This window comes from Perissodus microlepis, chromosome 3, assembly GCF_051167445.1.
Source record: "Perissodus microlepis isolate ML-2025 ecotype Zambia chromosome 3, ASM5116744v1, whole genome shotgun sequence".
Taxonomy (NCBI): domain Eukaryota; kingdom Metazoa; phylum Chordata; class Actinopteri; order Cichliformes; family Cichlidae; genus Perissodus; species Perissodus microlepis.
The window spans coordinates 10,664,971-10,692,247 of NC_140463.1; the positions used below are offsets into that span (position 1 = coordinate 10,664,971).

At 39.7% G+C, this 27,277-nt stretch overlaps 2 protein-coding genes across 2 annotated transcripts in view; both read right to left on the bottom strand.

The window, feature by feature from the left end:
- Nucleotides 1–9,219: 9,219 nt before the first annotated feature.
- Nucleotides 9,220–14,811, bottom strand: LOC146389858 (coxsackievirus and adenovirus receptor homolog). Its single transcript, XM_084913827.1, has 3 exons — nt 14,296–14,811; nt 12,000–12,365; nt 9,220–11,761 (listed from the first exon to the last, which is right to left on the bottom strand). Exons 1-3 carry the CDS (start codon nt 14,354–14,356, stop codon nt 11,649–11,651), a joined length of 540 nt encoding a protein of 179 aa, XP_084769953.1. The 5' UTR covers nt 14,357–14,811; the 3' UTR covers nt 9,220–11,648.
- Nucleotides 14,812–23,290: 8,479 nt separating this feature from the next.
- LOC146389859 (low affinity immunoglobulin gamma Fc region receptor III-like) overlaps nt 23,291–27,277 on the bottom strand; it is a 97,248-nt gene continuing 93,261 nt past the window's right edge. Inside the window, exons 6-8 of the mRNA XM_084913646.1 lie at nt 26,400–26,575; nt 25,454–25,546; nt 23,291–23,334 (exon numbers count right to left, since the gene is read on the bottom strand). Of these exons, the coding sequence (XP_084769772.1) occupies nt 23,291–23,334; nt 25,454–25,546; nt 26,400–26,575 (313 nt within the window). The remainder of the gene's footprint in view (nt 23,335–25,453; nt 25,547–26,399; nt 26,576–27,277) is intronic.

Here is a 27,277-nt window from a genome sequence, read left to right on the forward strand (position 1 = left end):
ACAGATAAGGAAGTTCTCATGCCCTGAACAGTGGTAATATGTCCACACTGATTAAAACCCTGCAGATGTTGCCACCAGGTCAGTGCCTCCAGTTCATCTCTTAAGCACCAACTGGCTTACAGGTCCACGTTTTCTGAGACGTTCTGGGGACATAGACTCAGGTAAAGAAACATCCTATGACCTCATTGATCCAGACTCTGATAAAGAGGTCAGAAGCCACATCACTACTGTTGCAAACCCCCATAGGACTATGGGGTTGCATCAATTTGAAAGATTCTCCATGTGGCAACCCCTTGTCAGAGCTGTGTCCTCCCTAATCCACATTCCAATCCTTCAAGTCTGAGAAGGATAGCAATGGGCAAGATTGCAAAGGTTGGCATCACTGTTTGAAGCCACACAAAATGGATACACTGTTGCAAGAAAAGCATACTATTATTGGATGTGTACAAAGGGAGATATACAAAGTGGAAGTGTCTTGTTTTGAGAAAGGCGAAGTAATTCCCAAAAACAGTCCTCTGAAGAAGCTCAGCCCAATTCTTGATGATAGTAAACTTTTAAGAGTTGGTGCATGCTTCAGTCGAGACACAGGAAAAACATCCTCTCATTACGCAGCCACGTAGCTACTCTACTTGTAAACTACTACCATGAGCGGGTTCACCACCAAGGCAGAGCTTTTACTGAGGGAGCTATCCGCACAGCTGGCATCTGGATTGTAGGGGCAAAGAAATGTATCTCCAGAAACCTGCACAAGTGTGTTACATGCAACAGACTTCGTGGTAGACCCTCAGAGCAGAAGATGGCAAATCTTCCACCTGATCGTCTCAGCACTGAATCCCCATTTACAAATGTGGGTCTGGATGTATTCGGCCCCTGGAATGTCTCCACCCGTCGCACCCTAGGTGGTGCAGAAAACTCTAAAAGGTGGGCAGTACTCTTCACATGTTTAAGTGTTCGTGCTGTGCATATCGAGCTCATAGAGTCAATGGACACATCGAGCTTCATTAATGCTCTACGGCGGTTCTTTGCAATGCGTGATCCTGTGAAGATGATCCGCTCTGACTGTGGCACAAACTTTAAGGGAGCTTGCAGAGAACTTCAAATTCTCCTACGAGATGAAATCAACATCTCAAGGTACCTCAGTGAGGAAGGATGCACATGGCTGTTCAACCCACCTCATTCTTCCCATATGGGAGGAGTGTGGGAAAGAATGATTGGGGTTTCGAGACGGATTCTTGACCCTATGCTTTCTCAGATCAGTCCCTCGCATCTCACTCACGAAGTGCTATCAACCCTTATGGCTGAAGTTGGAGCGATAATAAATGCAAGGCCTCTTGCTCCCATCTCGAGTGATCCAGATTCACCGTTTCTTCTGACTCCAGCGATGATCTTGACACAGAAGGTCTGCACCCCTCTTGCTCCTCCAGGATCATTTGAAGCTACAGATATGTATCGTCAGCAGTGGAAACGTGTCCAGCACTTGGCGAATACATTTTGGGAGAGATGGAGGTGAGAATATCTCTCTACTCTTCAAAGTCGAAGCAAGTGGCAAAATAGTCAGCCCAATGTCAAGGAAGGGGACTTGGTGTTGCTCAAAGACCCTCAGGTAAAAAGAAATCAGTGGCCAATGGCTCTTGTCACCAAGGCTTACCCAGACAGCGATGGAAAGGTCAGGAAACTCTAACTGAAGGTCACGAAAGGAAGTACCGTTAAGACCTTCTTTAGACCAATAACCGAAGTAGTGGTACTTTTGTCTATCTGATTATCTACCATGGACAGTCAATGTGTTGTTTTCTTTAGTTGATTGGACCGCTAAGAAATTGATAGTGGTATTGTGTTTAATACCAGGCGGGGAGTGTAATGTTATGTGCACGTTGAGAATTTTAGCATCTCCTAGTGGTTAGCTTGAAGACTGCGGGCAAGTGGTTTGGCTTGTATTCCTTCCTATTGGATGTTTAGAGTCACATGAGTGGGGTAATGCAGGAAGCCATTTTTTGTATTGGGATTTGCACAATGAGGCATACCACAAGTCTCCCCGTTTAATCCTTCAGCATCCACCTGTGTTATGCCATGGAGAAGCTTTGTTTTTTTTTTTTTTATGACTCAAACTTTATTAGATTTTAATATACTATATCCTACTTCTCTGACATCATCACTAAAAACAGCCATAATGCTCGGGTCTTATTTTCTACAGTTGACAGGCTAACAAACCCTCCTGTGTCAGTGGCAGCTGAACTTCATTCAACCATGGCCTGCAATGACTTTGCCAAATTCTTCACAGAAAAAATCCAAAAGATTAGACAAGCAATTGGTACATCAACAGCAGATTCAGGATATGTACTGTGTCCACCAAAAAACTGTTTAAACACCATGAAACAGTTTCACCCTATTAACAGCAAAGACCTGGAGGACATCTTAGGTCAACTGAACTCCTCTTGCTGTTTAGATGTCCTGCCAACACGTTTTTTTCAAAAAGGTCTCAAAGACTTTGGAGTCAGACCTGTTACAGATCGTCAACTTTTCTTTAATATCAGGTGTGTTTCCAGAATCACTAAAAACTGCTGTAATCAAACCTATACTGAAAAGGGACAATCTTGACAAGACACAAATGAACAACTACAGGCCGACCTCAAATCTCCCATTTTTAAGTAAGATCATTGAAAAAGCAGTTTCTCAACAACTCAATTACTTCTTAAAACAGAATAACTGCTATGATGCCTTCCAGTCAGGTTTTAGACAGAACCACAGCACTGAAACCGCTCTGACCAAAGTGTTTAATGACATATGTCTGAATGAGTATGAACCTTCCAGACCCCTCAGGTCATCTGGATCCGGTCTTTTATCAATTCCCAGAGTCAGAACCAGACACGGAGAAGCTGCATTCAGCTTTTATGCTCCTTATATCTGGAACAAACTCCCAGAAAGCCTCAGGTCAGCTGAAACACTCAGTTTATTTAAATCCAGGTTGAAGACTCACCTGTTCTCAGCTGCATTTGAATAAAGCACCAAATCCACACTTTTAAGCTTAAATTTCAAAACTTACATTTAACTACTGATTTTATCTACTGCTCTGATTTTATCTGTTTTGATTTTATATACTGTTTTGTTTGTTTGTTAATTAGTTAGTTTGTTTGTTTGCTTGTTTTAATCAATTTTAAATCATGATTTTTATTTGTTTTTGTTTCTAATGTCTCTGTAAAGCACTTTGAATAACCTTGTTGTTGAATTGTGCTATACAAATAAACTTGCCTTGCCTTGCCTATACAAAAAAAACCCAAACCGCCCCCCCCCCCCCCCCCCCCAAAAAAAACCACCCAAAAGATAGCAGCTGTGTCTGTGACAGCAGTTCAACAGAACAAATTGAGAATCAATGCATATTTCCATCCCAAAAAAAAAAAAAAAAAAAAAGATGCCAACATTTCACATAGACCAGATTACAGCTATCCTATTTAGTCCAACCTTAACTACCTTAGCCGGATACGTCACTGACCTGTATGTAAAAAGTAGTTAGCCCACTTATCATTATAGTCGTCCAGTCTATTTAGCAGTCTATATGATAATCTTTCGTAAGCTGCCACTTGTCCCAAAGAGGTATACCACTGAGAGAAGGTAGGAGTCCATGAGGCCTTCCACTCTTTCACCAGCAGCTTCCTCCCCAGCATAATCGCCGTTTGTACCCAGTGAGCAAGAGAAGTGGATAAGTGACTCAAAGCTGAAGGGTCTCCTAATACATAAAGACTGTTCATAAATGGGACCCCATGACCTACAACCTTCTCTACTACAGTGTGAATATGAATCCAATAATCTTGGACTTTGGAGCACCCCCAAAGCAAATGTAAAAGTGTGCCACTTCCTTGCTGGCATTTCCAGCATGCATCATCAGTCGCTAGACCCACCCTGTGCAACCGTGAGGGTGTCCAGTATACTCTATTTAAAATCTTAAATTGAACCAATCTTGAACGCAATTCGCGTGACATTTTTTTCAGATTCCTGAGGATGCCATTCCATTCCTCCACTGTAAAGTTGAGATTTAAGTCCATTTCCCACGTTCTTTTGAGGGACAGTGTGTTAGGATCAGAAGCTAATAAAAGCATTTTGTAATAAGCTGATGCCTCTTGTCCACGCCCAAAGGTTTTTTTTTATTTCCTCCAGAAAGTCGCAGCTTAAAGGGAACTTTGCGAATGAACCACATGTATTGGCCATCAAATGTCTTAGTCGCAGGTATTTCCAAAATTCCTGTCTAGGTAAATCAAATTCTTCTGCAAGTTTTCCATATGATTTAAATATACTATTTTCGTAAAGATCCCCCAACACTGTTATACCTCTCTGAAACCAGAGCTTCCGAAAGAAGGGTAGTTTAGCAATAGAAAGTTTGGGATTATACCAAATACCAGCAGATTGGTTAAGATATGGATCAAATTTGAATAATTTGGACATTCTTTTCCATACTTCTTTCAAATGAGAAAGTACCGGATGTGATTGGATACGGGGGGACAAATTAGTTGATAAGCTATATAATGGTGTAAATGGCGAGCAAGCAGTACTTTCAATGGAAAACCAAGGAGGCACTTTCTCAGGGGGTAAGAACCAATGTGCCAAATGCCGAAGAGAAAAAGCATAATGATATAAAAGTAGATTAGGCATCCCTTAGATTAGGCAGAAACCAGTGGACCTCTGTCCACTGGTTTCTGCAGTTTTCTCAGATTCAATCTAGGCTTTTTATTATTCCATATAAATGCCTTACAGAGCTGGTCAAGTTGTTTGGTGTATTTCAAAGGAACATGAATTGGTAGAGCCTGCAACAAATAATTGAACTTAGGTGTACATACCATTTTGATTACGTTTACCTCTCCCTACGAATAGCCACTGCCAGCGGCTCAAGGGCCAGAGCAAAAAGAAGTGTAGAGAGGGGATCCCCCTGCCTGGTTCCTCTACCTAGTTCAAAAGAAGGCCCTATTATTCCATTTGTGAGTACTGATGCCTTGGGGTGTACATATATAAGCTGAATCCAATTAATAAAGCTTTTGGTAAAACCGAAACACTCCAAAGTGGCGAATAAATATCTCCACTCGACTCTGTCGAATGCCTTTCGAGAAGCTTTGTTTGTAAGTTTGAATTGTGTTTCATCTTTATGTGTAGTGAGCGGTGTATATTTTATTGATTTTATGCATATTTGGAGAGATTTATATAAAAATGCCTAGATCTGTTCGCCATGTGAAGCAAATGCATAATTCTTCATTGAGCATATTTCTTTATTGTATTTTTGTATTTTTGTGCATTTTTGACATTTTTGTATATCTCTCGGCTGGCCTGGGAATGCCTTGGTGTTTCCCCGGATAAGCTGGAGGAGGTGGCTAGGGAGAGGGAGGTCTGGGCCTCTTTGCTTAGGCTGCTGCCCCTGCGACCCGGCCTCGGATAAAGCGGATGAAGATGGATGGATGGTATTTTTGTAGTTTCACAAGTTCTGGGAAAGCACTGTAAGATGTACATTGATGAAGACAAACAAGCAAACAGCCCTCAACTTTACTTTCACGTCTGACTCATCATTCAACGCTTTCAGTGCCTACGGCATATGTTTAGCTATCTGTCACTTCGTGTACCAGAACCACGCACGCAGCGGACAGAATAACATAAGTTAAAAATGAAAACATTTTAATTAAACACATGTGAAATTATAACATGCAATCAAGATGATAAAACAATAAATGATATATAAAATGATGTAAAAGTGACCATAACACTGAAAGTCTGCTTATAAAATCTCATTAAGAGGGATTTAAAAGATAGTGAGGAGCTTGCCAGTCTGATCTCTTCAAGGTTGGTCTTCCAGACTGGGAACCTTGACAGAAAAATCGTGGCCACCCTTGGTCCTCAGCCGGTACTGTGGGAGGGCCATTGGAGCCTTGGCTGAAGACTTCGGGTAACGACAGGTGGCTCGACAGGTCTCTGAGGCTTTTAAACCCCAAAACACAATGCGCCATAAATTGGTCCACCCCAAGGATCGGGTCCCCCGACACAAACAGAGTAACATAGTGTACGCTGTTAAGTTCAATTCAATTCAATTCAATTCAATTTTATTTATATAGCGCCAAATCACAACAAAAGTCGCCTCAAGGCTGTTAAGTGCCAGGAGGATTGCCAGGATTTATACATCGGGGAAATCAAACAACCTCTGGCGAATCGGATGGCACAACACAGAAGAGCTACCTGTCTGTGTGATGCTCTAAGTGCATCACACAGACACTAACCACAGTACCTGTCTGCTACCTGTGCTGTGAAGTCTAATTTAAAAATCTTTTTAAACTGTTTTAAATCTAAAGTTCTCACCACCACTCCTGTGGAGGAACCTTTGAAGAACGTTACTGACAAACATGCTCATGTAGTTTGGGCTCAGCTTTAACCATGATCATTATATTTACAAGTATACACAAGATATCCTCTACAGTGTTTCCTCGACTCCTGAGCAAAGATAAAGAGTCAGTTCAGACCTGCAGTTGGTCCTCATGGTGTTTTGAACTTGAATTCAGCCTGATTTGTTTTTCATGTCTTCTCCTCCATCATCAGTTATCAGGAGAGCAGACAGTCAAAGTACAAGAATTCAAACAAACACAGAGATTCTACTTACAGAGCAGACACAGCACAGATGTTTCCTTCATCGTCCTTCTCACTCATTTGAGCTTTTTTTCATTTCTGTCACTGACACCAAGTAAAGCCCGCCCTCTTCCTCTGAGCACCAGCTTTTCTATTGGTTCAAAGGCAGTGAGTGGGTAACTGACTTTTTTCTTTTTTTAACAAGAGAGTTTATAAAATAATGTAAAAATATAAATAAGGGCACACTGTAAAACTGCAATTTTATTTCAGAAACAGAAAATAATGAATCAAAATTCTGTTCTTTCAAACCTATGTGAAAGGACTTAAGTATGGGCATGTAAAAAAAGTGTATGTGTTGTAACATAATCTGAATTTAACCAGTGACATTACAGTTCAAATTTTATTATTCATGTCTATGACGCCCACAAACATCCTAGACACTAGCTCATTGAATAAATCAGATGTCCTCTGTTCTCAGTGATCTGTAGTTTGGTTGATGAACAAATCCATTTCCATGTAGTGGACGTCCCCCTCAGTGAGAGAGGCAGATATGAGCTGAAACACAGGAATCAAACCAGGGACGCTGCTGTTATGGAGCTGAACTGGAACTATTCAGACACTGAGGCTGTATGAAGTACGCGCACTACGCGTACAACGTATGGTGCGTACTATAAGTACGAGAAGTGCGGAAGTGAGAGGCTTGTGAAATGGGACAGTCTAGCCTTCGTCGCGCTGTGCAGGTTGCCTAGCAACCATGATACTAACAGCGAGAAACGTTTCATACAGCATTGAAGACAGAAATGAAGGAGAAAAAAATGTTTTGTTGGTCATTCACTTTTGTCATGACATCACTTTGATTAGTTGAGTATCTGAGGCTGAGACCACAGGACTGTAAAACATGATTGTTGGGCTTCATTTCTGTACTGAACAGTCATTTAAGATTAGTTAGTAAATAACAATTAGCTAATGTTGGTCATGAGACTAAAATCATCTCCCTGTGGTAATGTAAATATAATATGGCCAATATTATATGTATTGTCAGATTATTATATATATATATATATATAGAGAGAGAGAGAGAGAGAGAGAGAGAGATTACAGCAGTGAGCTTGAACTCTGGGTCAAAGATTCAAGTTGCAGTTATTTATATTTCCTATCACCTTAAATCTTCACTCACAGACAAGTATCTTTGACAGTGTATATATAGATGTATTATACATAAGAGGCAAATATTGTTCGTTTAATATGTTGACATTACTAAATTTGGCTCAATACTTACATATATGTGTAAAAAGGAAAATGTACAAGCTGTGAAAACAGTTTCTGATAGAATGAAGAGTAGACTGATATATTGAATATTCCTTTATTGGGTGAGAAAATCAGACCATGTCATAACTGCTTTAAGTCGCACAGAATAGATATCAGAGCCTTAAACAGGCTGACTTCTGCTAAATGGGTCAAACTGGGCAGAAAGTAAACAAACACATAACATCCTTATAGAATATGATGTAACACTATAGATCAACTTACCTCAGAATATATAAAGCATATAAACAATTACAACAATATGATGCAACAAACACAGCAGTGCTACTAATCCAAAATACTCAAAGCTTCATAGAACTGAAACAAACATTTATTTTTAGCTCCATTCTGCTGCTGATACATACTTTAGGTTTCTGAATATTAAACTTGTTGCTGCCTTTCATAGTGTGTAACTTGAAGGCCCTGAGTACTTTCTCCCACACTGAAAACACTGGAATGACAAAATTATTTGAACATTACCTAATAACACTGATTCAGGACAGACAGTTAGTGATTTTAAACTTTTCTAGCAGTCCTTCACAAACAGGGAACAGTCTGTCTATTCTCTCCATCTGTCAGCTGCTGCTGGCTCTTCCTCCTCCTCTTCCTCACACACTGCTGAGTTTGTCCTGGTGGATCATCAGGGGTGCAAAGCCTCACAGATGATGTGCAGCAGTGGGTCCCTCAGTCTGTCCTCACTCTGGACACTTGCAGTTGTCACACATGGAAATCAAATGTGTGATAAGCTGCAGGATTCAAACACAAGTGTAACTTATAAATACATGTTCATACTTTTATTCCACAATCAGAGAGAAAGAAAGAGAGAGAGAGTGCAGGACAGACAGACAGGTGACAGTCTCAGGTGCATACAGTGCTACAAACAGGAGGATTTAGTGTTTGTGTTATTACGAGTGTAAACAAGAAGAGTTCCCAGATGGTACAGTGGACACATGTGTGACTGCTGTGATTAAAGCATCTTTCTTTCAGCTTAACGAGTGAACCGTCAGCTCGTTCAAACACACGTTAAAGTCCGTTTGGCTCGACACCACCGAACAGAGGCAGCAATATAACATAGCTAACATTAACAGTGCAGTGAATCCTGCTTGTGCCGTGATATTCAGGACTGCAAACCGAGCAGCATCACTGACTTTCAGCTTGTTGTGTTTGTGGATATATGACTGACTTTAATTATCCACAAAATCATCACATTCTCTGTAAGATTAAGGTCAACTATATATATATATATATATATATATATATAATTTTTTTTTTTTTTGAAGTAAAGGCTTTAAAACCAAGTTAACGCTGAAAGTACAAACATCACTAATGTCACATAACTTTGCCGACATGTGGCCAACAGTAATGTTTTAATGTTCTCCATTATTAAACATTCGCACATAAATAAGTGACATCATACTCAGTACTTACTTTTGACAGTTCACTCTTCGGCCGCTCCCTTCTGCCGTCTGCCGTATTTTGGAGAAGGGTCTGGCTGCAGCCACTGGGGAGGGCCATTCTTGTGGGGTATTTTGCGGCAAAATTATCCACACCCACCACCGCGCTATGAATTGTGGGATATATGGGACCACGAAGCGTGCACCGGACCACACTTGATATTTGGGGAAATCGACGGCGCATTTGGAGTACGCATTTGAAGTACACTTCGAATTGGGACAGCCGTCGTCGCGTGGCGGTGATGTAATCGCACTCAAAATGCGTACTTCAAGCGTGCGGTCTCTTAATTGGGACACAGCCTGAGGCCCTCTGAACACATTTTAATTACAGCTGTGCAGAGACACACTGATGACTGACTGGAACACTATGATTCACATTTTACATTAACACCATCCTCACACATGGTTTATATATGACCACTAGAGGGAGATGTTGGACTTTAAAATGCTAAAATGGATACAAGCAGCTCATCAGTGATAATCGAGCAGGAACATCACACTGAGCATTTGCATCTGCAATAAATGTATGTTTACTTAAATTAAATGGTCCCTATCCCAGCTAACACTGGGCCAGAGGCAGCCACACCCCAGACAGGTCTAACACGGGGAGACAGACAACCATTCAGACCTGCAGACTGTGGACTGGGAGGAAGCTGGAGTACTTGGAGTGAACCCACACATACAAGGGTAGACCATGCAAACTCTACACAGAAAGGCCCTGATCACCTGGTTGCTTTAAGCTCAGGTCACAGGTTTAAGCTCACAGCTCTTGCTGTGAGGCAAAGGCACTAACCTCAAAATGACGTCACTGTATAAAAATGTATATTGTACTATGGAGGAGACAGCATTTAGCTGGAGCCTCCATAAAACAGCTGTTCTGGAAATCAAATATGTCATTTTAAAACACGTACTGTTCTTCTGATGGGAGTGATGCAATTAAACAACCTCAGGATTATTTGAGTGATAATTTTGGATGATTTCCATGGTCTATTTGGACTGACTCCTACTGAGATAAAACCTGCATCAATTATGTCAACAGGGAGATAAAAGAGACAGAAAATACATGAATAAACTCAAAACAACTATTCAGTACTAATTTATGTAAAAAAAAAAAAAAAATCATTAGCTCTTGAAATATTTCCACTGCAGTAACAACCAGAACACAAACAACACAAGTGTTCATGGGATGAAAAGTTCAATAAATCTTCACAGATCAGAGGAAACATCTGACTGTTACATTTCTATCTTTGGTTTCATGACAGTGTCATGAACATTCATTCAGTTATAGTTGCCAAATGAACACCATCAGACTGATTACTGATCAGTTAGTGTCTGTAATTATGTAACAGTTGAGCTGCACATGAGGTCATTTGGTTCAAACCTCACAGAAGAAGTTTTATTTTACAAACAGTGGCTGAACCGCCCACATTCTGGGCACTGAACTCTGAAAACCGATGAGAAACAAACTATAAACAAATTAAATTCCTGACATCAGTTGAAATAAAACTTTGCTTCAAACAAGTTCAATCAGAAACAGAATATGTTGTTTGGAAAAACATTGAATTGAAATATATTTGTATTTATTTTAAGATGTCGTAATTATTGTTTGAAAATATGAACTCATGCCTGTCTCACAGAAATGTGAAGAGTATAACATGTTGAAGCTCAAAAGTAAATCTGGCATACATTTTTCTCTACAAACTAATTTAGCTGCCTCAGACCAAACATACAATCAAATGATGAAGACCTGTGTGTGTTTGAAACCTCACACCATCAAAACTGAACATGACTACTACTATTAATAATAATTTACAATACATCAGAAACCAATAATGCTCAGTGTTTGAAGTAAATACATAACAATAGATGTAAAAAAAACATTAAAAAAAAACAGTGAATTTAACACTGTTTCCAACATTATTCAGTATCTTCTGTCAACTTCTCAGCCTGCTGATTACATTTTTTAAGTCATCCTTCCTGGATAACTTTGGGTTTAATTTCTTGGGACTCACAGATGCTGGAGAATATGATTTATTTATTTTAAACCTGCAATATTTAATAATCATTTTTCTATTTTTATTCCTTCTTGCGGGACAGTTAGGTTTTTATTAAAACTTTCTCTGCTGTGGAATTTCTTTGGAATGAAGCAACTCTTCTGGTTTTCTGCTTGGACTCTAGTGTTTACGTTTCTTCAGTGTGATTTACTCCGGGTTTTTGCCTTAATGTAGGCTTCTCTTACCCAGCATCACCATGTAAGAAGCTCTGAGACATTTAAAACTTGTTGATCATCAGGATGCTAGTTTAAATTAAATTTCTGTTCTTTATATGTTTGTAGATGAAAAATCCAGCAGCAACAAGAACCACAGCAGCAACAATCAGACCAACGATGAGTCCAACGGATCCTCCTGTCTGACCTGCAGGTGAGAAACAGGTGTGAGGTGTCAGCTGTCAGGTAGGTGATGAGTGAAGAACAGAACAGAATCCATTTCCTCTTCAAACTGCTGTCAAACATTATCTACTGCACTCTGATCACATCACTCAGACCAGCTGCTTTCTACAAAGTCTCATCAACAACATCTTTAGAAACAAACATCAACAACCAGGAAGCAGCTTCACCTCTGATCACACACACACTCAACTCTACTCACTCACCTGGAGGATCAACTTTCAGTGTGATGATGCTGATTGGGTCACTAACTAGATTAGCTCTCTTCCTCACATTTGTTCCTCTCATGAAAACCTGACACTCGTATGTTCCAGCGTCATTAATCATCACATCCTTCAGAATCAGAGACACATCTCCATCCTTCATCTGTCTGTCCTGCAGATCTACCCGGTTCTTAAAAGATGGATGCTGTTTTTCTGGATCAAACAGCTCATCCCGGTACAAAAGCACATATTCATCTCCCAAGTCCGTTCTGCTCCACTCTACACCGGTGATGCTGCTGCTGTTGTTTGGAGCTCGACAAGGAAGAGTGACGTTCTTCTGTCCAGGCTCAGCTGTGATGATTTTCTGGTCTGAAAGAGGAAAAATCCACACACAGAGCAGAGAAGTTAAAAAGTCAAAGTACAACTGTTCACTTTGAGAGCAGGCAATCAGAGTGACGACCACACAGTCACTGCTTGTAGCATCATTTACAATAAATAACATTAACAGCAGGGTCAGTGTTATATACATTGATACAGTGAAAAATGTGCTGATAATAAGTGAACATAATGTGTGAGAGAAAGCAGCCTCTCATTGTCTATGAAGGTTGTCAGTCATCCAGGTTATCGTAGTCTAAGGAGCTTGGAAAGAAAAACTCAGAAGTTCATCTGAATAGGAGTGAATAGAATAGAATAGAATTCAACTTTATTGTCATTGCACATGTCACAGGTACAGGGCAACAAAATGCAGTTTGCATCCATCAATAAGTGCTTTAGCCATGATATAGATATATTACAATATATATTAGCAATAATATAGATATGTAAGTATATTACAGAAATGAGTCTATTATGGTATGTTATAGTGTACACGGTATGAAGTATGTTATGAATTTGCATCTAAAGGTCAAAGGTCACTCTTTCGAGGATGCCAACGTTCACATTTTGGACAGAGAGGACAGATGGTTTGAAAGAGGAGTGAAAGAAGCCATCTATGTCCACTGTGAGCGACCATCTTTGAACAGAGGAAGTGGTTTACGACACCAACTGTCTGTCATCTATAATCCAGTTTTGAGTTCCCTTCCCAGACGCCTTAACGCCCACTCACATCCTGGGCCATCTGACCTCAGGACATCACATGATAGGGCAGGGGTAGGTTTCACAATATGCTCACCCGAAAGCCTGGCTGATTGGGACCCATACCCGTTTTCACACCTTGGCTCATATGATTCGGTGGAGGATCATCAGGGGGTCCTTTGTCTCTCTTAGGGGGGAAACTCCCACTGGGTTTAAAGAGCTCTCCACCATTTGACCTTAGAACTGAAGAAGCTTCTCAGATGAGAGGTGAAACGTCTTCAAGCAATTTAAAGAAGTCCAGACACTTTTCTTTGCAAGCTCCTTAGACCAGCCCTCTCATTATCAGACACTGTGAGTCTCTGCATGCTGACTTTTCTGCAGCTACAGCTGTTTGTATACACTGAACAAAAACCTTTGTATCTGTATACAGGGCTGGATGTAATGAAATCTTCTTAGCCAGGAAGCTTAGGGTGGCATGGAAAACAAATTAGCTGGCAAAATCAAAAGGCATTTCTTTGCACATATGCAGGTGTTACATTCTGTAATATGAAAGATTTAAGGTGACATCAAAACAGCATGCATCCACGCTGAGTCTCTATTTCAGCTTGTGTTGAGAGTTCGGACTGCAAACTATACACCAGTTTATGGAATATATTCAGTTTTAGAATTTAAATTCAGTGTTAATAGTAGCTCAGTTCAAAGTGTTGATAGTAGCTCATTTTAATAAACAACACTGTGATATACAAAGCTAGAGTGGCACTAGGGGTGGCAAGAAATTATATTAGGGTGGCACATGCCACTCCATGCCACCTCTGCCATCCCTGAGTTTTAAATGGTTGTACAAACAAGTCAGAAGCATTGTTTAGACGACATAAGGCTAGCTTAATTTGATAAACTCCAAGGTCACATAAAAAAGTATGATGGCACTCAGGGTGGCAAGAAATCCTTTGAGGTGGCACATGCCACTCCATGCCATCTTTGTAGACCCACCCCTAACTGTATACTGACTCCTAAAACTACAACACATCACACTGACAAACATATTAAACTTCTTTGTCTCTGTCACAGCTGACCAAGCGGTCGAATTCACGTGCCTTCACCCAACCACATGACATTTTCACACAAACAAAATGAAACTAATTGTTTGGGAAGTACCATGTAAACCAGACTGATGTTTATTCCTCTTTATCTCAGAGGGAAACACCGTTTGGTTTATAAACCTCACCTGCAGAGACAAACACGAAGACACCGACAAACAGCAAAGTCGAGCAGAGCGACGCAGACATTTCCGTGTTTTCTGTTTCTGCTAATCTGACTCTTAGTTTGTTCTAAAAGTCTGAGTCTGTTGGTATTTTCAGTTAATAACAGAACCTGAGTTAAAACGTGACTACATGAGGTTAACTTTGAGGTTTAAATAAAGCTGAAACATTTGTTTTTCAGCCACACGTTCAAACTTTCGATATCTCTTAAGGACAAAAGAGAAGTCGCGATAAAATGACGTGTGGTAGGTTGGCCTGTATCGAGATCATAAATAACTACGTCATAGCTAAAGCAGTGAAATGTAATGCAATGATATCTTTGATAGACATCAATGTGTAAATCAGGCTAATTCTCTTCTTCACAGACAAACACTGTTTGTTTTCTAACAGTTACATTTTGCCTACAGACACAAACACAAACACCACACAGAAACAAGCTTTAGTGATACAGGATACTCAGGATACCCAGCATCACCACGTAAGAAGCTAACATTTCTAACCTGCTGTATTTCACTGGGAGGCTGGAATGAGCAGCTGGGATGGGTTCCTCACCGAGCCTGGATACGTGTTTAATAAACTGGATGGATGTTCCCGTTGTTTCTCACACCAGGAGAAAACTTCCCATCAGGCCTGCTTTGAAGTGGAAACCTCTCAAATCCCGGCCTGTGGTGAATGATCCTGCTGACTCAGGGGGATTTTGAAGGTTATAAAACAGCTGCAGAAGCTCAGCGACGAGGCTGCTCGGCTTGATTCTGCTGTTATTGCCACTGCTCTGAAGTCTGCTCGCACACTTCCGGCACCAGCGAAGTTACGTGTCAGGCCCGTCCTTCATAAATCCCGACTCTGTAATTTATGTTTACTGTAGATCAAAAAAAAAAAAACCTACAAGAAGCACTCAGACAAACTTTCATTCCGACAGATGATGCAGGTAAGAAACAGGTGTGAGGTGTCAGCTGTCAGGTAGGTGATGAGTGAAGAACAGAACAGAATCCATTTCCTGCAGCTGTTTGTACACACTGAACTAAAAGCTTTGTAGCTGTATACAGGGCCGGATCTAGAAAAAAATGTTCTTAGGGTGGAATGGAAATAAAACGGGTTGACTAAATCAAAAACATTTCTTTATACAACGGCATGGGTATTTCAGATTTCAGCACAGGTGGTTGATTATTACAATCTTGAAATGCAGAAGGTGAGTTTTATTAACATCTGGGGTGGAGGACAGGCCACACTTCCAAATCACATGAAAGATTTAAGCTGACATTGAAACAACATACAGCCTGAGTCTCCATTCGAGAGTTCAGACTGCAAGCTATGCACCATTTTTATATTTTATTGATAGTTTGTGCAACAAGAAATAAAGCCAGGTTGGTGGTAAACACTATAAAATGTATACAGTCATATAATTTTAATGAAATTAATTAATAGTAGCTAGGCTCAAAGTGTTGATACTGGCTTATTTTAATAAATTACATTTTCATGCGGTGGCACTACGGATTGCAAGAGATCATTTTAGGGTGGCACATGCCACTCCATGCCACCTCTGTAGATCCATCCCTGGATTATTATTATTATATTGACTCCTTAAACTGCAACACATCACACTGACACACAGATTACACTTCTTTGTCTCTGTGCTGGAAACTGCATCGCTGACAAGCAGGTAAATTCACGTTACTTCACCTAACCACATGACATTTACACACAAACAAACAAACTGATTCAAAATGAAACTAATTGTTTGGGAAGTAACATGTAAACCAGACGGATGTTTATTCCTCTTTATGTCAGAGGGAAACACTGTTTGGTTTATAAACCTCACCTGCAGAGACAAACACAGAGATTTTAGCCTCTGGTTCAAACACCTCAATCGTTTTGTCAGATGATCCTAAATAAGTGCGTCATAACTAAAGCAGTGAAATCTAAAGCAGGTCTGTGTGTTTAACAGGTTCAGTTCTTGAATGATCTCCACAGAACAACACAAACATAACCTCTCTCATCATCAATCATCAGCTACATACTAAAGACCATCATCAGCCAAAGGACTTCAAAATGACGTCACTGTATAAAAATCTATATTGTACAATGGAGGAGGCAGCATTTAGCTGTAGCCTCCATAAAACCACAGAGAACTTTTTCCACCTTTGTTCCTAAAAACTCTAAATTATAATTTTAAACACTTACTGTTCTTCTGAAAGAATCTCTGAAATCTTGAAAGTCTTTTCTGATCATTATGATGAAAATGATAAGCAAAATATTTAAAAAATTAAAAGAGCGAAGAAGGTAAAAAATAAAATAAATAAAAATGGACCTCTGTACTAAACAGCCAGAGAACAAACTGAGCTGTATTTCCTTATCAGCTGTTTTCATACAGACACACCTCAGATCTATGACATCAGCACCCACAGCGTCACCTTAGCAACCACATTCCTCCACCTATCAGCTGTGAGTTCACATATTTGACAAACAAATACCACAAAAACAAAGTCACAGCTGACTCTGAGCCCTCACAGTCAGCTGATCTTTCTGTCAAATAACTTAATGAAACCCTGAAATACAATAAATATTTCAGGTCCTTGAAGTACACACGGGTGGGGGCTGGAAACCCACTCCACCTGTCACAGTCTGAAGACAGAATGTGATTTCTGTTCAGTGTGTGAGGATCAGTATGATGTATAATGATGTGAGTAAACTTCAGCAGGTTCATGTCTGTGATGTAGAGAACAGGAACAAGCAGAGGTGCTCTGGATGTTTGATCTGTGCTCTGATAATTCAGCGTATCACCATGTGGGACAGGAGACTGTCCAGCACAAGTTACAGCCTGTCAGAGTGTCGCTCACATTTACTGACAAACAACAGATGCATCTGTTACTGTTTCTGTCTGCTTTAATTCTAACCCCACCTTTTATTTCCTGTCCTGTTCTTGTTTTGTGCTCCTGGTCTGTCTGACTGTGAAATGATTTCACTTCAGTGCAGCTAAAGCTTCTGTTAGAGCGAACATAGCTGTGGTTAGCTCCACCTGCCCGTCTGTTAGAATACGATAGAATCAAATACAATAAAAACATCCTGTTATTGAATATTAGAATCATTAGTTCAAAGTAACAAGGTCCATGTATTATTATTCTAATTATTTTAACATTACACTGAGATCCAGCATAAACTGTTCATTTAAAAAGAAAAACTTAAACTGATCATTGCAGTAACTAAATACGTTTACTAAAGTGAAACTCATAGACAACATGTTTAAAAAAAGATTGTACAAACGTTAAATATTCTTTTTAAATGCAAGATGTGTAAAACCAATAAATCAAGGTCATTTATTCAATGATTAAATTATTGATCAGCTCCTCAGCACCACTGTGTTGATGGTAAATAGCTGTGTGTCAGTATCCTGGTCCGACTGGTTCAGCAGTAAAATCATGTGTCTGTGTGTGAATCATATCAGATTTCCTCTTTGGTGTTCAGCACATTCATCAGCTCTATTTGAACTTGGAGCTCCATTTTTTTTATTTTGTTGTTTTGTTCTCGTCTGGATGTAAAATCATTTTAGAGGTCAAAGCTGACACACCTGTGGTTATTTCTGCCTGTCCAACAGATCTAAATATTTCAAATTTCACTGAAGTTAAATTTTTCTTCCATTTAGTGTTTGTTTTGATGGTAAACTAAATACTTGACGAGTTTCTTATTGTTTACTTTGAATGAATTAAATGATCAGTAACTCCTTTGAAATGATCATCTGAGAAAGTTTGCTAAAGACAACAAACAGAAACTAAACCTCCAGCTTCCTTAAATGTAAAAGTTTGATTTGTTTCCTGTTTATTTTTCCTCCTCTGAGGAAATATTTGAACATGATCATTCAAAATCCAGCAGGGAACATTTGATGAAATTTGAAGAGAAGTTAAAATGTAACAAAGAGAAATGATTAAATATTAACTTCCTTTCTCTGTGCTGACAGTGAGAGAAGATTAGATAGGAAACATTTTATGGTCTTCCTCTTGTCAGTAAATTATTTTGGGTCATTTCTTTTTATTCAGTCTGTGGAAATAAAATAGGAACACATTTTAGCTCAAGACTGTGGGAAGCAGGTGCTGCAGCACCTCCTGGTGGATGTTTATATTCATGACCAGGGAGACGTATTAAAATAAATAAATAAATAAATGAATAAATAAAGATATCTCAAAATGTAAGTTCTTTTGTAAACAGCAGAGTAATAATGTGTAATTCCACCTGTACTTTGACCCAGAGCACAAAGACTATATGCAGGTGAAGTCTATATTTTATGTATATGTTTTATATGATTACTCTTTTATAATGAAGTTAAAATGTATGTTAATGGCTAGAAACGATTCTAAAAAAATGGATTTTATTCCTCTGTGGACCTGGCATAAATAAAACCTTCCTACTCCTAACAGTTAAATTTTGCCTGCAGACACAAACACAAAAAAACCCACAAACAGAGAAACTGATCAGAGTAAAGCAAACATTCCTCTGTTATCTAGTTGTGATAATCTGCTGTCTTCTAAATGTCTTAGACTGTTTGTATTTTCAGTGAAAACAGAAACAGAGTTTCAATCTAACTAAGATTAAATTCAGATTTAAATAAGTCACCGATTAAGATAAGGGATCTGTGTTTGAGCTACTTGGTTGACTTTCCCATAAATGTTGATGAAAAAAGAACTTTGTGTAACTACATATAAGTGCTTCATAATAAAATATTAGCTGTCACAACCATAAAACCACAGCTGTTCTGGAGAGCTTTGTCCACTTTTAGTCTCCAATCTGTTAATCCACTGAAGACCATAGTAATATTTTGGAAACCACAGTCCTGTCTTCTCCAGCTTTACATACGCATATTTAACAAACAATTACACTTACAAAGTAACAGGAAGTGAACTTGTCTCAGTGAAACAGGTTGATGTGTAGAAACAACATCCTGTCTGTGTAGTGTATGTGAATTGAAATCAACTTATTCTAATGAGTAAAATTCAAATGTCACATGTACCTAAACATCATGTACAATGTCCTGTATAATACGGTTATTTACAAGAGCAACAGGCTCTTTTCTTAATTCTTCACATGCAATAGGAAAAAAAATAAACCCCAAGAGAGTGACTGTTCAAAATGCATCCACTCTCTTGAGTGAATGTATTTTTTCATTTGAAAAAAACAAACAAACAAACAAACAAACAAAAAAAGATCATAAATCCAGCAGGTCTGATCACATACTCAGACAACATGAATGGAAAACGTAAATAAAACACTTACTCTGTTTAAAACCACCACAGTTGTTTCTGGTGTCGTCTGTGTCATGGATGTCATTCATTACTCTACTCCGAGTACAAAGTGCTTTAAAAGAACCATTTACCGTTTACGATTCGTTCCCTCAGAACTTCATAAGTTATGAAATTTCAATGGCTAAAAAAAAAATTAAAAAAAAGAATTAAGTTCTATGAAAAGCTCAAACCAAATTAATATTTTTTTACAGCACCCACTACAACTGTCACAATCTAGAGACAACATTTTTATCAAAGTTTTAATAAACTGAACCATCTGTGAGGAACAGAAACAAGTCCAGGGTAAACCAGTGCATTCTGGGAAACTTCGAAGGCTCATATGACCATGTGGGAAATGTGGTAAATGTGGCTCAGAACAAGTTTCAGAATAAAGTAAAACAAAAAGGCAGATAGAATTTTCCAATTACTTATTATTACTATTGATTATTATTTAAATAATATCCTGATTATTTATCAAATCCTCAGCAGCTGTGTGTTTGTGGAAAAGATGTGTCTGTGTGTGTCTGTGTGTCAGTGTCCTGGTCAAACTGGTTCAGCAGTAAGTGTTTGTTTATTGTACAGATGTGTGTTTTGTTTCACATCACATGAGCTGTTGGTTTGTACAGCAAAATGAAAACACACAAAGTTTATTTCCTTCTCCATTTTTATTCTGTGTTCATGAAACATCTGACAGTGACGTGACCTCATGTGTCAGTAGAGCAAACAGAGCTGGTTAGCTGTTAACAAGATGCTTAGCTCAGCTGCCTGAAAGCAATAAAACCACACAGTTCAAAACGTTTTGAAACAGAACAGTTGTTGTTGTGATTGTGTAGATTAGTGCTGCATTCATTTGATTTCTAGTCAAGGCTGTGGAAATGATGAGCTGCTCCCCCTGGTGGATCAACGGGGAAATTGTTGAACTAAATAGCAATAAAAATCAAAATACAGAAAAAAAAATATCAAGATGGCACCAGTGTGTGTGGCTTGCCGTCTGCTTCTGTCAATTGTGTTATTGTTTGTTTTGTTTTTGACAGTTCTTGCCACCCAATCAACTCTCAACTGGTGTATGAATGCCCCAAAACTTTTGGATCTTCAGTTTTTTGCCATAAGTTTTGAAAGCTCTAATCAGAAAGAGTTAAGAACAAGGTATCCACCGCCCCTGGCTGATGTTCTTACTTGCTACGTGGAGCGCTTCCACCTGCCCCGACACACCGTCATTAACGCCGTAAACGTACTGGTCGGCTGGTGAAGTTTAAACCTTGCCTTAGTGTTTCTTCAGCGGCTGCTCCAGTTGGTTATTGTCTGTTCCATCCCAGGGCATCTCCTGGATCCTGTTGCCTCTTGTCTGGTTCTTGTGATGGGGTTGGGTGGAGGTGAGCCTGCTGGCTACTTTTGCCCTCTGACTGCTCATTTCTTAATGCTCTAAGGATATCAGGTAGAGGAGGAGGAATACTGAGTTTTTAAAATAACTTTCACTGCAAACAACTCCATGTACCAGTTTCCCCCTCCAGCTTTGAACTTCTCATATTTGAACTGGGAGGCTCTCAACTGGTTGTGTGTGCAGTAATCCATCATCTGCCTAAGTTTAACAAAGATTTTATAAATTACTTTTCATGTTTTTGGCTGAAATTGTGACTAAATGGGATTGGATTTTAATAGTTGGTGATTTTAATATTCACATCTGTTCCCCTGATGGATCGTTTGCTCAGGAGTTTTTAAATCTTATTCAATCTTTTAACCTTGTACAGTCTGTAGAAAGCCCTACACATCAGCAGGGGCACACTCTTTAAACTGACCTTGACCCCTGTCTCGGTTTGCTCAAATGTTAGACTCAAAACTCACATTCCTTTCAAAGCTATTGGAAAAAAAAGTTTTTTTTCCCAACTGATTATGTTTTTGGATACTAATGGTGGGTTTTCAGTCTGGTTATAAACATCTACACTCCATTAAAACAACACTTTTACTGGCTTTTAATTACATAATTCTAGCAAATGATTGCAAGATCCGCAATCCTTGTGCTTTTAGATCTTATGGCAGCCTTTGATGTTGTTGACCAACCACAGTTGGAACACTGATCTAAAGGTTTGAAGGACCTTAGATCAGCCGACCTGCTGCTTTCGGTTGTCCCCAAAACTGGTTGAAACTTAGAGGAGAACAAGCTTTTTCAATTGTGGCTCCCAAACTTTGGAATACGTTGCCTTTGAATATTAGACAGGCATCTTCGCTTCTTGCTTTTAAGTCTCTTTTTTAAAAAAAAAAACACACCTTTTTTTAGTAGCATTTAGACTGGTGTGAGTTGATATGCTTTTTCCCCTTCATGTGCGTGTGAATGGTTTTATCTTTTGTTTTATATCTTGTTTTATTTTTGTACAGCACTTTGGGGAAACTTTCCATTTTTTAAATGTGCTATATAAATAAATTAGATTTGGATTTTGGATTTGGAAATCATTAATCTATAAATCAACACTAAACTTTCCAGGTGATGGCTATCTGATCATTTGTAACCTCTAATTATAATTATTCCAACTCACTGGAATCAGAAAAAGCATTATTTTATTATTTTACTTTTATATATTTAACAAATAGCTTCCGAATCCTTAGGTAAAAAAGCAACTAAAGTCTGACATCTTGAAGTAAAATGTGAACAGTAATCTGTATGGTGTGGAGGGCAAAATGTTAATTAATTCAGTGTGAAAACACTGCCACCATGAGGTAAAAGTGAAACATTACATAATTATGAAAAGACACATTTGTGGGATCATAAATTATGCTTCATCCACTGGGTATAATATTGCACGTGACTGATTTTTCACCAGATTCACCTTTTGTTAAATGTTGTGCAGAACAGAAGAAGAACTCTAGCACTGTCAGGACCCCTCGAGTATCACAGAATTTCAGACTTTACTTTTCACAGAAGGTTAAAAACATATCCTCCATGGTGATCTTAAGATGCCCCCAGCAAAGTCACAGGAGTGTTATACCCACTGAGATTTAAATTCACCCCTCTTACCTAAATGGACATTGATTACTTTCTGGAAATAGCTGCAGCACAAATTGGTTTGTATAATCAATAGATTAGTACGACTGTCATGCTGCTATGACAGAGTATTAAGAAAAAAAAATAACGTTATCAATTTTGAGATTAAGGTCCAAACTCATATTTGAGAAAGTTGAAATTTGGTCCTCAGAGTCGCTTCCAGCCGAACAACTGCCACAACACTTATATCCTCTACAAAATGCCCTGTGTAGATGAGTCACTGAAACACATTGGTCTTATTGTGTCTTGTGATACAACACACATATTCTTTATTGCACAAGACTGTAAATATCCATATTTCCACTCCCAGCTATTTCATTTAGCACAAATCTGGTAAACTCTTTCCTGTTTGTGTGTTTTTTCCTTTTAACCAGATGCAGATTTGTGCACCATCTCTTCTAACTTTGTTATACTTATCACCACAATGTGTTTGTTACTAAAGACATTCTGAATTATGATATCACTAACTAATCTTTACTGGTGTATAGGCCCTCTGTACATTACTCACTTATCCACAAAAAATATTAAATATTCCAATAAAAAATACACAAAACATATAAAAATGTGTTTTATCTATTTTTTTTTTACTCTGGTCTGAGGTGCTGGGGGACCAGTTAGAGACCAGCAGCTGGATGCAGTGGTTGGACTGGTGGACTACTTCAGTGAAGAGTAGACGACGTCTGGCTCTGGTTTAAAGTCTGAACAGAAACACACACAGTTCAAACAACAGGAAACATGATTACAAGCTTTGTAGTTCAGTCAAGACCTCCAATCTCCACCTCTCTGCATCACACACAGTCCAATTTCAACTGGGTCAGAGCTCTGAGTTTGATCCAGGATGAGGTTTGATCAGCTTATCTTAGCATGATGGATGCAAACAGGATGAGCAGCTAGCTTGTCTCTATGATCAGTCAAAGATAAAGAGCAGCTGTACCTGGGCCTCCTTGTTCTGATGGTTGTTTGTCCATAACTGACGTCTTCACTTCTCACTGCTGAGTAGACCACAACTACAAAATAAATATCTACAAAATGAAAACAAAAATCATTGAAGGTACAACAACTACACCAGTGCAGCTACACACAGTAAAACATTTTTACTGTTTCTAATGTTTCATCACGAGAGTCCATGACAGTGCCGGCCATTGCAAGGGTCACATTTGCAACCAGAGGAATTTGTCCACCCCAAACACTGTTTGTGTCACTTCCCGGAGTTTATCGTCCAATATAGTGAAGAAATTACAAGAACTTTCTTTCTGTTCTTCACATGGTTCAGTAACCTGAGAAATGTGATGTATCATGAACAGGAGGAGCTACATGCCACTGATGTTCTGCTTTATAAACCGCAGCATCTTCTTACAGTTTTTTTCCTCATCTTAACACCTCTGCTGTTAAACACAGAGTGACCACAAAGAACTGGAGGCTGTTTCTGAGAAAGATGCAGGTGGACGACCACAAAGCTGCCGTCTTTTTCCACTGCAGACTGACACTCTTCACCACAGAGCACAAAGCAAACACATTCTCACAACATGAACACTATTATTAGACAAACCAGTAAAAACTGTGGTGAGAACGTTCATCTGTTATAGACGAACTGTAATCAACTATCGGAAGTTGCTGATGTTTTACAGTTTGCAGAACGTTGAAACAGTTTAAAAGTTTTTATTATATTAAACAAGAACTCTTTTTCATTATATGTCTAATAGTGACAATAAATGCGCTAAAAACCAAACAGCAGACACATATGGGACTAATAAGAGCTGCTCTGAGCTCCTACTACTCAGTTACAACACTGATAATATTCTGAGTGTCACAACACACCTGCCATCTGGACTTGAGGCTGAGCCATTAGTTAAAGTCAAATAATCCCTAAAGAAAATTGCTGATCTGCCACATTTTTTTCCGCTTATCTAGAGCCGGGTTGCAGGGGCAGCAGCCTAAGGAGAGAAGCCCAGAACTCCCTCTCCCTCGCCACCTCCTCCAGTTCCTCCTCCGGGGAACACCAAGGCGTTCCCAAGGCCAGCCGAGAGATATTATCCCTTCAGCGTGTCCTGGGTCTTGCTCAGGCCTCCACCCAGTGGGCTATCCTCAGAAAACCCCAATGTACAGGCAGCAAGCTGAGGGGATGCTAAGATACCCAACCCGGCCCGCCACCTCTCCTGACTGTATCAGTACTGTATTTTCTTTGAATTGTTGCCTTTTTGTGGTGGATGTGTGTCCCAGGGATCCCAGGAGCTATGTTGTTGGGGGCTTTTTGTCTCTTTGTTAGGGTCTGCTGTAACAAATTGGTCCTGGGTGAGGGACCAGCGAAAGAGCAATTCAACAACTCTTATGAAAAGAGGTCCATGTGGCCTGGCTGGGCATAGCCCAAAAAAGAGACACACTTTTGTCGGCCCGGCACCCACACGAGGAGCTGTAGGGGTTAGGTATAGCTGTGGGGGCGTGGCCAGGAGCGGAGACCCTGGTCGACCCATCCCTGGCTATCGAGACTACCAAGTTCATCTTTGACACAATAAGATACATCCAGTACATCTCACATCACATCTTTCTGTTAAGTATGTGTTCCAGTTTCAGCTGCTGACTGGCTCTTTTTGGGGCGGGGCAACCATGTTTGTTGCAGATTTAGATTTATATGAAATTCTCCTTGAAATGTCTCTCTGTTTACACGTTTTTTAAATCATCGTTATTTGTTTTCAATACTTCCTTTATGAAAGTCTTTACAGGATTATTTATATACTTTCAAAAAATATTAAAAACAGATCTTTGACCTCACATGAAAGGGCAATGACCCACAATCCACCATAAAGAAAAAAATATTACCTCGTCTTTCTTTGACAGGTTGTTCTCGATGAGCTGATATCTTGATGATGACATGAGTGATGAGGTCATCTTCTTCACTTTCCTCTTGATCTACTGAAATGATCCAAGCTGATCAATAATACGAATTAAATATCTAAACAGATTTGACCCAAAACCAATGTCACAAAATGTGGTATTTCACCAGATATGTACTCTTAATGTCATTAACTTTGCCTCCAGGAACACTGTGAGAAACCTTGTAGTTATTTTTGACCAGATTATATCCTTCGGTGTCCATATTCAACTACTTGCTTTCTCCCATGTCTGTCTCAAAGTGATGCTGAAAAACTAGATTACCGTAATGCACTAAGTGTATCTGTGTCAGTCAACTTTTACACTCACTATGTGCTTATACTTCACTTTTAAATATTTGCCATTATGAATCTCTGGCTCTCTTCTACAAGATGTCTCTGTCCTTTCTTCCTCCCCTCATGCCAACCAATCACGGCAGATGGCTGCCTCTCCCTGAGCCTGATTTTCTTGGAGGTTCCTTCCTGATAAAAGGGAGATTTTCCTCCCCACTTTCACCAAAGCTCTTGCTCATAGGAGGTCATAAGACTCTTGGGTTTTACTGTTTGTTTTTTTTTTTTTTGTTTTTAATTTCCATCCATCCATTTGCCTCCGCTTATCCTTTTCAAGGTCGCGGGGCAGCCTATCCCAGCTGTCTTAGGGTGAGAGGCAGGGTACACCCTGGACAGGTCGCCAGTCTGGCGTAGGGCCAACACACGGAAACAGAAAACCATTCTCACTCACATTCACTCACGTATTCACACCTATGTGCAATTTAGATTTTTCAATTAACCTATCCCCACCATTTTCATTTGTTTTGTTTAATGATCATAATGAATGTGAAATTTATTCTACTAAACAAACTCAGACATGAAAGATCAGGGAGTCTGAGTCTCACCTTCAGGTTTCCTGTGAACACATCGTCTCACCAGCAGAACCAGTAACACCAGTAGAACCACAACACAGACTGATCCAACAAATGAAAGCACAGAGAGAAGAGGAGGAGAGAGTGATGGAGGAAGAGTGATGGAGGTGGATGTAGTTGGAGGTGTGGATGTATGAGGAGAGGTGGATGTAGGTGGAGGTGTGGTGGTGTGATTCTCTAAAATAAAGCAAACACAGTCATTAAGTTGTCGTCACATTGTGAATGTTGAAACCTGCAGAAACACAGACAGGTGAGTGTGTCACCTGTGACAGTGATCCAGCTGGATGGAGACTCTCCATGACCGCTGATGTCACACTTGTAGAGGCCTTCATCAGACCTGGAAACGTGCTGGATGGTCATGTGACCTGTAGGCTGCTTCCTGATGAGGGAGCCATCTTTATAGAAAGCAGCTGGGAGGTTGGAGGGAGTGGTCTTTGTTTTACAGAGCAGAGTGACGTCATCTCCCTCCATCACAGGGAGGACAGGACTCTGCAGGATCACTGATCCACCTCAACACAGAGACAAACTACAGCATTTCATCCATTTACACACAGCTTCATCAACACTAACTCCACACACTCAGCTTACCAGTGACTGTCAGGTTAACCATGTTACTGATGGGGCCCTCTCTGGACTCACACCAGTAAACTCCACTGTCATGAAGCATCATCATGCCGATGTTACAGGAAGAACCTGCTGGTTTTCCCCATGTACTTCCACACTGAGTCCTCTGTCCTTTGCTTGTGTTTCTCCTCAGAGTCCATCCAGCAGAGCTGTCGTCCTCCTCACAGCTCAGAGACACAAAGTCTCCTTTGAAGAACTGAGAGCTGCTGGGACTCACAGTCAGACGA

Coding starts and splice junctions, on each gene's coding strand:
- LOC146389858 (XM_084913827.1), bottom strand. CDS start 14,356: ATGTCTGCGTCGCTCTGCTCGACTTTGCTGTTTGTCGGTGTCTTCGTG. Junction 12,366..14,295: donor CTTCGTGTTTGTCTCTGCAG/GTGAGGTTTATA, acceptor TTCCTCTTTCAG/ACCAGAAAATCATCACAGCT. Junction 11,762..11,999: donor ACTGAAAGTTGATCCTCCAG/GTGAGTGAGTAG, acceptor TCTCACCTGCAG/GTCAGACAGGAGGATCCGTT.